We start from the raw sequence: 13,971 nt of genomic DNA, 5'->3' as shown, positions 1-13,971 counted from the left end.
GTAGGAAAAACAATGGCAGAGTATTATTTAAATGGTGATAGATTGAGAAATGTTGATGTACAAAGGGACCTTGGTGTCCTTGTACACCAGTCACTGAAAGCAAGCACGATAGTGCAGCAAGCAGTTAAGAAGGCAAATGCCATGTTGTCCTTCATTGGAAGCGGAGTTAAGCACGGGAGCAAGGGGGTCTTACTGCAGCTGTACAGGACCTTGGTACGACCACACCTGGAGTGTTGTGTGCAGCTTTGGCCTCTTTCCCTCAGAGGGTATACTTGCCATAGAGACAGTGCAGCCAAGGTTCACCAGACTGATTCTTGGGATGGCAGGTTTGTTGTATGAGGAGAGATTGGGTCAACTAGGCCTGTATTCACTAGAGTTTAGAAGAATGAGAGGGGATCTCATTGAAAGGTGTAAAATACCGACAGGGCAGGACAGACTGGATGCAGGGATGATACTTCCTCTGGCTAGGGGGTCTAGAACAAGGGGTCACAGTCTCAGGATACAGGGTAGGCCATTTAGGACTGAGATTAGGAGAAACTTCTTCACTTGGAGGGTGGTGAACCTATGGAATTCTCTGCCACAGGAGGCTTTGAAGGCCAAGAGAATGAATATATTTAAGAAGGATATAGATAGATTTCTAGACTTTAAAGGCGTCAAGGGGTATGGGAAGTGAGTGGGAGTATGGCATTGAGATAGAGGATCAGCCATGATCCTATGAATGGTGGCGCAAGCTTGAAAGGCTGAATGACCTACTCTTGCTCCTATTTCCTATGTTTTTGTAGGATCAGCCAAGCATTCATAAGAGGTCATTTGCGAATTGTTTTTAGAAGATACAGATGGCCAGACAACTGCGTTCTCCACTTATGCTTATTACGAATGCTTAGTTCCAAGACACTCAAATGCAGTAGCTCAACAGGGGCTTCTGTTTTGACAACTGAAGTCTCTGGTTGATTGGCATTTTTATGCGCTCAGAATTTATTTTTTCTGTGACCATTTTTTTGTCAATGTATGAATAATTATTTGGACAAATTTTAGCCGGGTGAAGTAGTTAAAGTGTCTGTTACTGATAACTTTAATTACTATAGGATTGTAGGAACAGTTATTTTTGCGAAGATCTCTGGGTGTCTCTTTTCTTCTCTCCTCATTTAAATACTTGCCATTGTTATTATTTGGCTCATGAATTCTGTACATCGTGCATACTGGGTGAATGGCCATGGAGGGGCTATGGAAAGGAGAGGGCTGGAGGGCCCTGCTGCTTTCAATATTACCGTGACAAAGCTTCAGTGAACTAAGGTAGGCCTTCTAACCAACTGGCCTTGACATTCGCCTGCCACTGTGGCTGCCTACAGTCTGCCTCAGGTCAGCGGGCCCAACTTGCTCCTGCCCCTGCCTCCCCGGACCGAAAATTGGGCATAACGGGACCCGTTTAATCAAGGTGGGTCTGCTGAGTCGGGATATCCTGACTCAAGCTATCCACATTGGTAGTGAAAATCTGGCCCTAGATCTCGCAATCATCCATCCTTTTGGTATCAAAATCATATGTGGAAATAATTTTTGCAGTGATATTTTTCTATTATTAGACTTGTTACTTCAGTAATAAGTTTAATATTGCAATTATAACTGACAACACTTTCCTAATGGGCAGGTGGCAACACTTGTTTTGTGTACACGTTTGGTACACAGTCCTCACTTCCCCTAGGTTTAAACACCAGGGTTGGGTTATCTTTGGAATATGTAAACTTTATTACTTTGGCATACTTTGTAGGTGAATTTTGATGGTGATAACTGCAGTGCTTCTCTTGGTGCTCTTGTCCTTGTCACTCGGTTTAGGAAATTCTCTAATTCAAGCAACTTGACCGTACGTTCACATTTTGCTGTTTTGTGAGGATTTGTTTCCCTCCCCTGATCTGTTCTGAACATCGGATTCGTTCATGATGAATTTATACTGTTGGCTGTTTCATTTTCTCTGCCATTTTAAGTCAATTCCAATTTTGATTTCAACTTTTCTGCTTTGGCACCCCTGTCCTGTACAATGCAACATAATTACAGCTCTCCACATGCTTTCCCACTGCAATACAGAAAGGACCTTGATGTACTTGGCTCCAATAGATGCCATCAGAATAGGCATAAATAAAATGGCCAAGTTTGAGGGGGACGGAAAGAGGCTGCAAAGGGAGGTAGATGGGATGAGCAAGTGGGCAAAAACATGGCAGATGGCGTATAATTAGGGGAAGTGTCAGTTTATAAACTTCAGAAGGAAAAATAGTAAAGCAGATTTTTGAAAATTGATACACTGGGCATTGCTACTATTCAGAGGGTCCTGGACGTCCTTGTACATAAATCACAATGGTACAGCAAGCAAATAGGAAAGAAAATGGATTGTTAGCTTTTATTATACATGGTTTGGAGTAGAAGAGTTAAGAACTCTTACTGCAATTGTATTGGTCCTTGGTGAGACCCCATCTGGAGTACTATGTGCAGCTTTGGTCTCCTCTTTACTTAAGGAAGGATATACCAGTCTTTTAGAGATAGTGCAACAAAGGTTCGGGAGACTGATTCCTAGGGTGAGGGGTTTGTCCTACGAGGAGAGATTGAGTAGACTGGGCCTATTCTCTGGAATTTAGAATAATGAGAGGTGATCTCATTAAAATGTATAAAAATTCTTCAAGGGTTTGACAGGGTAGATGCTGGAAGAATGTTTTCCCCTGTTGAAGAATCTAGAACTAGAATCAGAATAATGGGTCAACCTACTAAGATTGAGATGAGGAGAAATTTCATCATTCAAACTATTGTGCATCTTTGGAATTCTCTATGACAGGGGCTATGGATACTCAGTTGTTGAATATGTTCAAGGCAGATTGATAGACTTTTGGAAATGGCATTAGTATGGTATAGGTGACGTTGAAGTTGAATATCAGCAGTGATTATATTGAATGGAGGAGTAGATTGAAGGGCTGAATGGCCTACTACCGCTCCTATTTTTTATGTTCTTCAAATAAAGACTTATTTATTTTCTCTTTAATCTTTCATGGGATGGGGATATCACTGGCAAGGCCAGCATTCATTGCTCATCACTAATCGCCCTTGAACTGATTGGCTTGTTTGGCCATTTAGAAGGCAGTTAAGAGTCAACCACATTGCTGTGGGCCTGGAGTCGCATGTAGGCCAGACCATGCAAAGGTGGCAGATTTATTTTCCTGAAGGACATTAGTGAACCAGATGGATTTTTACAATACTCGATGATAGTCTCAGTAATGGTGACCATGAAACTATTTCAAGTCCATATTTATTAATTGAATTTGCACAGTGCCTTTCAGGACACCCAAAGCACATTACAACCAATGAAGCACCTTTTTAGAAATGTAAGTCACTATAGGTCATCCCGTCACCATATGTCATGCTGTAGGATTGTAAAACATAAACCTGTCCAATGAACTGCTCTTCCACTGTGTTGTCTGCTCGTATTGTACCTTCTGACAATAACAGGTTGTCTCAAATGCTACAAACATTTGTTTAATGTAAGTTTATGATCATTGTGTTTCCTTGCCATCGATTGCTTGATAACTTTTGGCGATGATGTTGGGTTGAGTACATCTAATAATTTTACCTTGTAGCAAAAATCGTGCAGCTCTTCAAACCTGGAACATGCAATCCCTTTATAAATGGAAATGTAAGCTACAAATGTTGCTATTGAGTTAAGTATCTTGGGAACTAAAACCAGAGTCTTGATGACATTAGTCAGAAATCCTTATATAGGCAAAATATTGTGCATGCTGGAAATCTGAAATATAAACAGAAAATGCTGGAAAGACTTAGCAGGTCAGTCAGCATCTGTGGAGAGAAAACAAATATTTACATGCAAGTTCAGGATTTTTTTCTCACTAATTTTTCTCTATCTTCTCTCTTAAGGCTTAGCTTTGGAGACATTGATGTGACTGCTATTTCACCCAAGTGATATTATTTGTGTGGGTTTTCACTGAATGTTGGTACAATTCAGTCACTGGGAGCATCACATCTAAGTTTGATTATACTTTTGCCTGATGCCCATACATACAATCTTAATTGGAGGTTGCTGATTTTAAATCGGAGTGGGAATTTTTGGATGTTTTTTTTTCTTCCCTTCCCCTCCCTGTCAATCCAAGGGGCAATGAAGCCAAATTAGTGTTTCAACAGCTGTTTCAATTGAGATTGGCAAACTCAACATGGACCTGAGTTTGAACCTGGGACTCTCCTGGTCTTTATGGGTTAGTAATTTACTGGGTTAATTCACTGAATCATTTGGGGAAGTGTCTGTTTAATTATACTGCATTGAATAGAGTTTGCAGACAGGAAAGCTGTTACTGCTTTCTAAAGGGAGATGTCTTTGTACCCTCTTTAACCTCCACATTTAATCATCTTCATATGTAAATATTTCAACATATTAATGAAACGTCTTGAAACACTGGGGAGGTTCGAGGTTTTGAAGTTTAGTAAAAGTAAATATTTTGATACGTTTTTCATAATGTCCTTTCTTTAATTCTAAAGGCAAGTCACAGCAAGGAACAGCACTGGGTTACAGTGTAAGAACCCTGGCCATTGTTGTTATCGCTCCAGTAATTGTGCTGATCATTGTGTCCATGGTGACGGTACTGATACTGCAGAAGTTCCACCAAAATCGAATGCAAAGACTAAATGCTCGAGAGGTTGAGTATGGTGCCATTGATGGACTGATTGCCTCAAATGTTGGAGATAGCACATTAGCAGTAAGGATTGTTCATCTATTTTTGTTCTTTATTATCTGTTTTTTGACTGTGAAGCTTTTGTTTCACTGTCTATGGTCAAATGCACTGTTGCATCACGTTAATTTTTGATATCAAATAAATCTTCTATATTCAGCCACATTACAAAAAAAAAGACAGTAACCTTCTCTGTTCTTGGAAATTCATGCAGGTACTCTTTAATCTCTCCTCTACCCCACCCCCAAATAAAAAAGATAAGCATGCAATTTGCTTTTAAAAAAAAAACTCCAGTCACAATACAAAGTTCCATCAGTACTGGAACGTTTTATAAACACACGTAAGCTGTGCCACCCAGCCCCTTCTGTCAAGCTTTGAATCGCGGACCTATTTTATGACGTGAATATGTATTGGAAAGCTTGTTGGGCAATTTTGATGTGCAGAGGTTTCAGCTATTGTTTTATCCATCTTGCTAATAGAAACGGTGCTGTAAATATTACACCATGTGCGCTTCTTGTACATGTGACCTGATGCAGCAGGATCTTGTCTAGCCAGAAGGTCCCACATCAATAGCTGATCAGAGCTATATAGAAGGTGCCTACAGCAATAGCTTTGTGCTCAAAGGACATGTTTGCATGAGGAAGATGCCGTTTGCAGCTATGCCTTCTTTCACGAAACAAAATATCTTGCTTTCCTCTTTATAATTCTTCAGATTTTTTTTAAAGTTACCTTTAATTATTTGTAATAATTGCAGTTCATTTTGTAGGATCATTTCTTTTTTTTTCAGGATCTATTGGATCACTCCTGCACATCAGGCAGTGGATCAGGCCTTCCTTTTCTCATACAGAGAACAGTGGCTCGGCAAATTACCCTTGTGGAATGTGTAGGTGAGTCTTAATGAAGACCACAACGAATAAGTGTTCATTCTGTTTCCAAATTGTGCTGCTTTATCACGCTCTTTTTGAGAAAGGACTGAGGGTGGAAAAAAACTGGTGTAACTTTGCTTTTCTTTCACTTTTTCAGCCGCCCCTCCCCTGCACCTTGTGGAAAATGATGCACCCTAAAGGTGTTATGACTTATAATTTTAAAATAATTATTCTCCAAAGTAGTATTTAGTGCTAAAGTTTGTTTTTGCACCAAAGAGATTCTTTACAAACTTTTGTTTCTATTATAGCCACATGGCAATCTGGACCTGTAACCCACCAATCTTATTGAGGACCAACCAAAGACCTTCCTGCTTTGATCTCATTTTCACCCCCACACTTCCCCGGCCCACCCCTTTGATTGTAGGAAGTCCCATGGGATGGCCAGACTTCCCTGCTCAGTGGGGAATAAATGGGAAGTCAGCTCATGGCATTTAAATGAATTCCAGAGGTTAAAATGCATTATGTCCTGCCACGACTGAGTTTTGAACAGGCATCAAAACTCACCTGCAAAAAAAAACTAGCAATCCAGCTAAAATCAGGGCCAAAGATTTTAATGATTTGAGAGAAGTTTTTATTCCTGATGGCTCTTTTGTGATCTCACTGCTGGCACACATTATTATTGCTGTGGGAGAGTTGTATGGTTAATCATGTGGGTTGCTCTGAAGTCCACCGACTTCTCCCCAACCCATCCCTCACACATTTTTTCATTGTGGCTTTCATGATCCAAGGATAGGACATAGGTTTTGAGAGGGCTGGGCCTAATGCTTTTAGCACGTCATTGTGGTGAATTGCTCCATCTAGTGGTCAAACTGAACAGTCCATTTTTGTTCCCTGCGGGTTTTTTTCTTTCTTTCCTCTGGATCACTTTGTAAAATTTTTTAATAAAGCTAACGTAAGATTTTAAGGCTAGGCTTGCTTTACAGATGAACTTGGTTTTGCAAGAGAGTGATACTTAATTTCAAAGATTATTGTAGTCAGTAGTCAGAAATTCTACCACTAACATAAAACTGCCCCATCTGCTAAAGAAAAGCAGACATGCCAATCCACCATTCATAAATCGAGATTGGGTATAAAAGTCATGTCTTTTGTAATCTAAAATTTTTTTGTTTTATATTTATCGACATGTGGAATATAAACATCCATTGGTGGTTTATTTAATCTCTAACTGATAGAGCTATTTACAAAAGGTATATTTATGCAACTGAAAACACTTGTTTAAAAAACCGTGTTCAAGGAATATCCACTGTCTCACCGCAGTAGGATGATACAGCACAGAAGGAGGCCGCTCGGTCCATTGTGCCTGTACTGGGTCTTTGCTAGATCTATCCAATTGGTCCCATTCCCCTGCTCTTTCCCCGGAGCCCTACAATTTTCTTTTCCCTTCGACCATTTAACTAATTCCGTTTTGAAGGATACTATTGCACTTGCTTCTACCACCCTTTCAGGAAGAAGTGCATTCAAATTATGGTCATAATTCACGATGAAGAAATGAATCAAAGCATATCCTGATGGGGTTAAATGAAATAAGGCAAGGGGGGAGGCTCGCATGGAATATAAAGGCTGGTATAGACGATTTGGATAAATTGGCCTTTTTCTGTGCTGTAAAATGAATGCAACCTTTATTAGCAAATGTCTTGAAGGTTTGATGTGGCTCAGGCACTCCTCCCTGGTGCATGCTTGCAGCACCAGTGTGAAGATCTTCCCTATAATTTTGAGCTGAGGGGCAACACCATAATTAATTTTTAAGAATCCTGTTCTTCATCGCAGGGAGGGCACTAAGGCCAGGTTCTGGGTCCCTGATGTAGGCCTAGCTGAGATTGGCTTAGCATAGAACAGCAAATGAGCACTGGACCTTCCTGACGTGTGTGGCTTTGCACATGTGGCTCTGAGTGACTGAATATTGATGTTGTGGTGGTGCAGGTTTTAAACCTTGTTTCAACTGGTCTAAGTCCTATTCGTGGGTGACTTTAATCATGATGGAAAGAAATGTGAACTCTGGTTTTGATTGTATTCAGTTCCTAATAAACTGGTAGGCTGTGTAAAACATTTCATTCTGGTCAAAACTGGATTAGACAAAAACAGCTTTAATTTCTACGTAAGGTAGATGAACTGTCCTAAGATGTTTAACAGGTGTCGATTGCAAAATGAGTGGGAAGCAAGGGACGGGGCAGGAAATTTGACCAAGATTTTTTTTAAAGTGGCAAGAGGTCTAGAGAGAGGGAATACTCGAGCTGAGCTGATGTGCTGCGACTGAGAGGCCATCAGCCTCGCCCTTCCAACACCGGTGTGCTGCTGGCTGTTGCTCAGGCAAAGGTGCGCAGCAGAAGACAGAAATGTTCACTTGAATCTTACCCCCAGATAGTCATTATGAAAATCCTGAGATTTGAGGGACTTCTTGTGAAATTGAGCAGGGCCAACAATTTATAGTAAAGTTATCTCACCTGATAAATCTGCAAGAGCTGCTACAGCTGGAGAGGGGTTCAGCTTCCATTTTTGATCAGTGCTGTCTGACCAAGATGCAGCCTGGCATGATTCTGTTTCGTGTGTGTTGGAGATGGCGGGTACCTTTGGATAGCCTGTGACTCACTTCAACAACACAGTGCATGATGTGGAGCATCATGGGTAGGACAGCCTGGTGAATGTGGCAGTCCAGAATTCTCTTGTAACGGGGGATCTGAAGGAGTTTCTAATGGGGATTGATGCCTCTGGTGTGGCAGCCATGGATGCCCTCAAGCACCATAGCTCAGGCTTTCATGACTTAACCTGAACTGTTCCGTCTGTTCTCATTACAGACCATTAACCTGAGCCTATGTCCAGCACAAATGGGCTGCAGAGAGTGGTTGCAGATGTCATTGATTCCCTCAAGGACAGTGTGGTTGTGTACATTCCAGGCTTCTCCAATACCACGGCAGGAGCGATCTTCTGTTGAGGTTCATTGATGCTAGGAAGACCTAGGGAAAAAATTAGATTTTCCTGATTGCTGGTCTTTATGTTAAAACATCTGACAGATTTATGCTGATGGCTGCAGGGTACAAGTGAATATTAGAATGTTTGAAGAGATGTTTAAAAACACCTTTGCTTTTTTGAAGTGGTGATTCCAGTATTGAACAAGCTGTGTATTTTGGATCACTTTTTAATAAAAAAAAACAGGAGGACTACCTCTGAAAATTAACTTTGTTGTACAATTAACCCTTTTTTGTTCCTTTGCATCTTTTTTCATTTTGTCTCTTTTGTATTTTTCTTTCCTTCCCCTTATCCCCCTACAGTTTTTGGCTTGGTATTTCATTTTTCATTGTCTTTATTAAACTGTTTTGCTTTTGCACTTCAGTTTGTTTTCCTTTTCACCCATTTATTCTGTGATAAGAGCATTACTAACAATTGCTTTATATCCACAACTTTCCATAGCTGATGTTTTGGGGGAGAGGGCACCAGGCTTACTGGATCTCCGAGGGCAACCAAAGCTTTAGAGCAAAGAAGAGGTAGAGCCAGGAGGGTGAACTTTAATGTCACTGAGCACTTGCATCTCCATGTCTTTGCTTCTCATTTTACATCCTGTAAAGCAGCTGATCATCAGTATCTCAGTATGATAAGTCAGGTGGTGCTGTTGAAATGTATAGACATGCGTGAAGTCTCTTTCACTGAGCCGGTGAAATATAATGTGGTTTTTCTCTTGTGTTCTGTTCCACAGGGAAGGGACGTTTTGGAGAAGTTTGGCGGGGTCAGTGGCAAGGGGAAAATGTGGCAGTAAAGATATTTTCTTCTCGAGATGAAAAATCCTGGTTCAGAGAGACTGAGATCTACAACAGTGTGCTTTTAAGAAATGAGAATATTTTAGGTGAGTGAGTTATTCCATCTTGCATGTCTAAAACTAAAACTGCATTAATAAGTTTTTCAAATTTCCCTTGAATCAAACTAATCATGCGTAACTCTCCTCTCTGCCTGATTTGATGCTTGTGCAATCTTTGCTGGGTCAATATTTTGGACACTACTATTGGCCTCAGTGTAGGGGATAGGGTGGGAGGGGATAGAAGTCAGCTTTTTATTCCTGTTGGTTATCCAGTGACCCCAGTGAGTGAATGTATGTAACTAGCAGAATAGATAAGGGAGAACCAGTGGATGTGATGTATTTGGATTTTCAGAAAGCTTTTGATAAAGTCCCCCAAAAGGGGTTAGTGTGCAAAATTAAAGCACATGGAATTGGGGGTAATACATTGGCATGGATTGGGAATTGGTTAGCAGACAGGAAACAGAGAGTAGGAATAAATGGGTCTTTTTCGGAATGGCAGGCGGTAACTAATGGGGTACAGCAGGGATCAGTACTTGGGTCCCAGCTATTCACAATATATATCAATGATTTGGATGAGAGCACCAGATGTAATATTTCCAAGTTTGCTGACGACATAAAACTAGGTGGGAATGTGTGTGGTGAGGAGGACGGTTAGCAGCTTCAAGGTGATTTAGACAAGTTGAGTGAATGGGCAAATACATGGCAGATGCAGCATAACATGGATAAGTGTGAAGTTATCCACTTCAGTAGGAAAATCAGAATAGCAGAACTTTATTTAAATGATGATAGATTGGGAAATGTTGATGTACAAAGGGACCTGGGTGTCTGCTTTTCCATTCTTCTTAACACCAAAATAGATAATTTCACACTTTTCCTCCATCATACATTCTACTCCATCTGCCATAATCTTGTCCAATCACTTAACTGTTCGATATCTCTTTTCAACCTCTTTGTGTCCTCCTCACAGCTTTCATAACCACCTAACTTTGTATGGATACATTACACTCGGTCTCCTCATTTAAGTCATTGATGTAGATTGTAAATAGCTGAGGCCTAAACACTGATCCTTGTGGTACCCTGCTACAGCCTGCCAACCTGAATATGTCCCATTTAATCATCCTGAAAGCAAGCAAAAACAGAAAATGCTGGAAAAACTCAGCAGGTCTAGCAGCATCTGTGGAGAAAGAAACAAGAGTTATTGTTTCAAATCTGTAAGACGCTTCTTCAGAGCCTTCTGAAGAAGGGTCATACAGACTCGAAACGTTAACTCTGTTCCTCTCTCCACAGATGTTGCTAGACCTGCTGAGTTTTTCCAGCATTTTCTGTTTTTGTTTCAGATTTCCAGCTTTGCAGTATTTTGTTTTTAACTGAAAGCAAGCTTGCAGGTGCAGCAAGCAGTTAAGAAGGCAAATGGTATGTTGGCCTTCGTTGCGAGAGGACTTGAGTACAGGAGCATGGATGTCTTACTGCAGCTGTAACAGGGCCTTGGTGAGACCACACTTGGAGTATTGTGTGCAGTTTTGGTTTCCTTACCTAAGAAAGGATATACTTGCCATGGAGGGAATGCAGCAAATGTTCACCAGACTGATTCCTGGAATGGCAGGATTGTTGTATGAGGAGAGATTGGGCCGACTAGGCCTATATTCACTGGAGTTTAGAAGAATGAGAAGTGATCTCATTGAAATGTATAAAATTCTGACACGGATTGACAAACTGGATGCAGGGATGATGATTCCTCTGGCTGGGGGGATCTAGAACAAGGGGTCACATTCTCAGGATATGGGGTAGACCATTTAGAACTGAGATGAGAAATTTTTTCACTCAGAGGGTGGTGAACCTATGGAATTCTCTACCACAGAAGTTTGTGGAGGCTAAGTCACTGGGTATATTTAAGAAAGAAATATATTTCTAGACTCTAAAGGCATTAGGGGAATGGAGAGAAAGTGGGAGTACGGCATTGAGATAGAGGATCAGCCATGGTTGTATTGAATGGCAGAGCAGGTGCGAAGGGCCGAATGACCACCTCTTGCTTCCATGTTTCTATGTTTCTATGTGCAGTAACACATGCCGAGTTCAGGATCTACTTCCATTGTGAACCATCCCCTCCCAAGTTCACTCCTGGGAAGTCCCCTGTCCTTCATGAGCTGTAAGCGTCAGCTCAGCCTAAACATGCTTGTCTGTATCCTATTCTTTACTAAGTTCTGTTCACCAAACTAGCAGGACCTACATTGAATCCAGGCCTCCAAATTCAAAATTCTTAGCCTCATGTTTAACTTCTGCCATGGTCTTGTCCCTCTTTTTGTAGCTTCCTTCAGCTGTACAATTCTGCCAAGCACTCTCTGTTCCTCTGATTTTGGCTCCTTGTGCATTCCCCCTTTGACCCACCACTGTTGGCAGCTGTCTCAACCCTACGCATTGGAATTTCTTTCCTCGGTCTTTCAGCTTTTCCGCCTCTCGTTCCTCCTTGAAGACCCTATGGGAAAACTCACCTTTTTGACCAAGGCTTTGATCACCTTTTATTTCCTCCTTTGGTGCGATTTTTAGTTATGCTTTCGTGAAGTGCTTTGGGATATTTTTCTATGTTAAAGGCACTGAATAAATGGAGATTGTTGGAGCAGCAGCACATAATGTCATAAAACGGTTGAATTTTGATTTGACTTCTGATTTGGAGAGGCTGAACGGGCGCCAAGTGACTTTTTTCATGTTGGAGGGAGGCTGGGGATGGGAGCAGGGAAGGAAAGAAACTGGAGAAAAATTCATCCTTTCCAATGATTTCATACCCGAACTGTCAAAGGGGTGAAAGGGGCATCAACTGAGATGTAAAAGGATTTGACTTTGGTAGATTGGAAAGGCATGGGCAAATATGGAGAGGTTTGCACGTTAGAATAAAAGGTCTGATTAAAATTCTGTTCCAAAACGGTGCAGATAAATACTTAGGGTAAAATTCAGCCTTTATGATTGTGAGGGTGGGGTCCCTACAGGAGTAAAAGTTGGGGGTGAGCCCACATGTGGATGATGGGCTGTTAATTGACTTGAAGCAGGACTTCTGCCCTCCCTGCCAGGGCCCCCCGCCCCGCCCCTGCTACTTCATCCACTCCCCCCTCCATTGAGAGGAAATTCTACCTGCAAGAGCTGTTGACCAAACAAATGGCTGGCAGCTCTCTGGTCTCAGCAGTGCCACCTGGAGCAGTGGCCACTGCTGGGACTGCAGCGAGTCCTCTTGGTGTCAGCTTTCCCCCCGCTGCAGGTCAAATCACAGAGGTAGTGGGAGGAGGCCATTTAGTGGCCATTAATTGGCTACTTAAGGGTCTTAGTTGGCCATGGGCAAGCAGGCCTCCCTATGCTCCCTGTCACTGCTAAAATTGGGATGGAGATGGGCAGGATTGGTGCCACTGGCATGACAGCCAATTGTACCCCCCCCCCCCCCCACCCCCCCCGCCTGCTATCCCACCCCCAGAGGGGGGAAAAACACAGCCATAGAGTCATGGAAGAACATTGCATAAAAAGGAGGATTTTCAGGCTATCAGGTCTGCAATGGTTTTTTCAAAAGAGCGATCCAGTTAATCTGACTCCCCTGCTTCCTATATCACTGCAATTTTCTCTTCTCCAAATATTATCCAGCCCCTTTTTTTTTGAGAACTACTATTGAATCTGTAGCCACTACTCTATCAGGCAGTGAGTGCAGTCCAAATCCTGACCACTTGTTTTATTTTTTAAGAAGTCTCACCTTTGATTCTTTTGCCAATCACCTTAAGTCTGTTCCCCATTGATTATCAATCCATTAGTCATTGTAAATAGTTTATCTTTATTTATTTCACCTAAACCCTTCCTGACGTTAAACATCACTATCAAATCTCTTCTCTGCTCCAAGATGAACAAACACAGTCTCTATGGTATCTGTAATCCCTCATCTCTGGTATGATTTATAATAAACTATTTGTGTATCCTCTCAAAAGCCTTCAATTCCTTCATAAAATGTGGTTACCAATAAGACACAATACCAGTGATGGGGTCAAACTTGTGTGTTTCACATAGGTTTAGTATACTTTCTGGCTTTTGTATTCTATACCTCTATTTATAAAGCCCAGGATTGCATATGGTTTATTAACAGCTTTGTTAACTTGTCTTGGCACCTTCAAAGATTTGTGCATAAACACCCCCAGCTCTGTTATAGTGCTCCCTTTAAAATTATACCATTTAGCTTGTATTGTCTCTCCTCTGCTTCCCATTAAAATGTAGCGCCTCACACTCATTGCCTTGAATTTCATCTGCCATGTATCTGCTTGTTCCACTAGCCTATCTATGTCCTCTTGAAGTCCATTACTATCTTCCTTATTTTTAATTACACTTTCAGGTTTCATGGCTCACCACCACCTTCATAAGGGCAACTAGCGATGGGCAACAAATGCTAGCCTTGTCATGATGCCCACATCCCATGAAAGAATGAAAATAAAATGTAATTTGCAAATTTCAAAATTATGCCCTGGTCTCTCAATTCCAAGTCATCAATGTGCATTAAAAGCAGCAGTGGTCCTAGTACTGA

The 13,971-nt window shown here is 41.5% G+C and overlaps 1 protein-coding gene across 9 annotated transcripts in view; it reads left to right on the top strand.

The window, feature by feature from the left end:
• LOC144686683 (activin receptor type-1-like) overlaps positions 1-13,971 on the top strand; it is a 134,086-nt gene that overhangs the window by 94,271 nt on the left and 25,844 nt on the right. For 7 of the 9 annotated variants that reach the window (XM_078552211.1, XM_078552212.1, XM_078552213.1 and 4 more), the window contains 3 exons: positions 4,525-4,742; positions 5,503-5,602; positions 9,330-9,476. In XM_078552211.1, coding sequence (XP_078408337.1) covers positions 4,525-4,742; positions 5,503-5,602; positions 9,330-9,476 — 465 coding nt within the window. The remainder of the gene's footprint in view (positions 1-4,524; positions 4,743-5,502; positions 5,603-9,329; positions 9,477-13,971) is intronic. The other 2 variants (XM_078552218.1, XM_078552217.1) reach the window with 1 other exon arrangement.

This window comes from Cetorhinus maximus, chromosome 11, assembly GCF_964194155.1.
Source record: "Cetorhinus maximus chromosome 11, sCetMax3.hap1.1, whole genome shotgun sequence".
NCBI lineage: Eukaryota > Metazoa > Chordata > Chondrichthyes > Lamniformes > Cetorhinidae > Cetorhinus > Cetorhinus maximus.
This window is presented reverse-complemented; position numbering and strand designations above follow the sequence as displayed.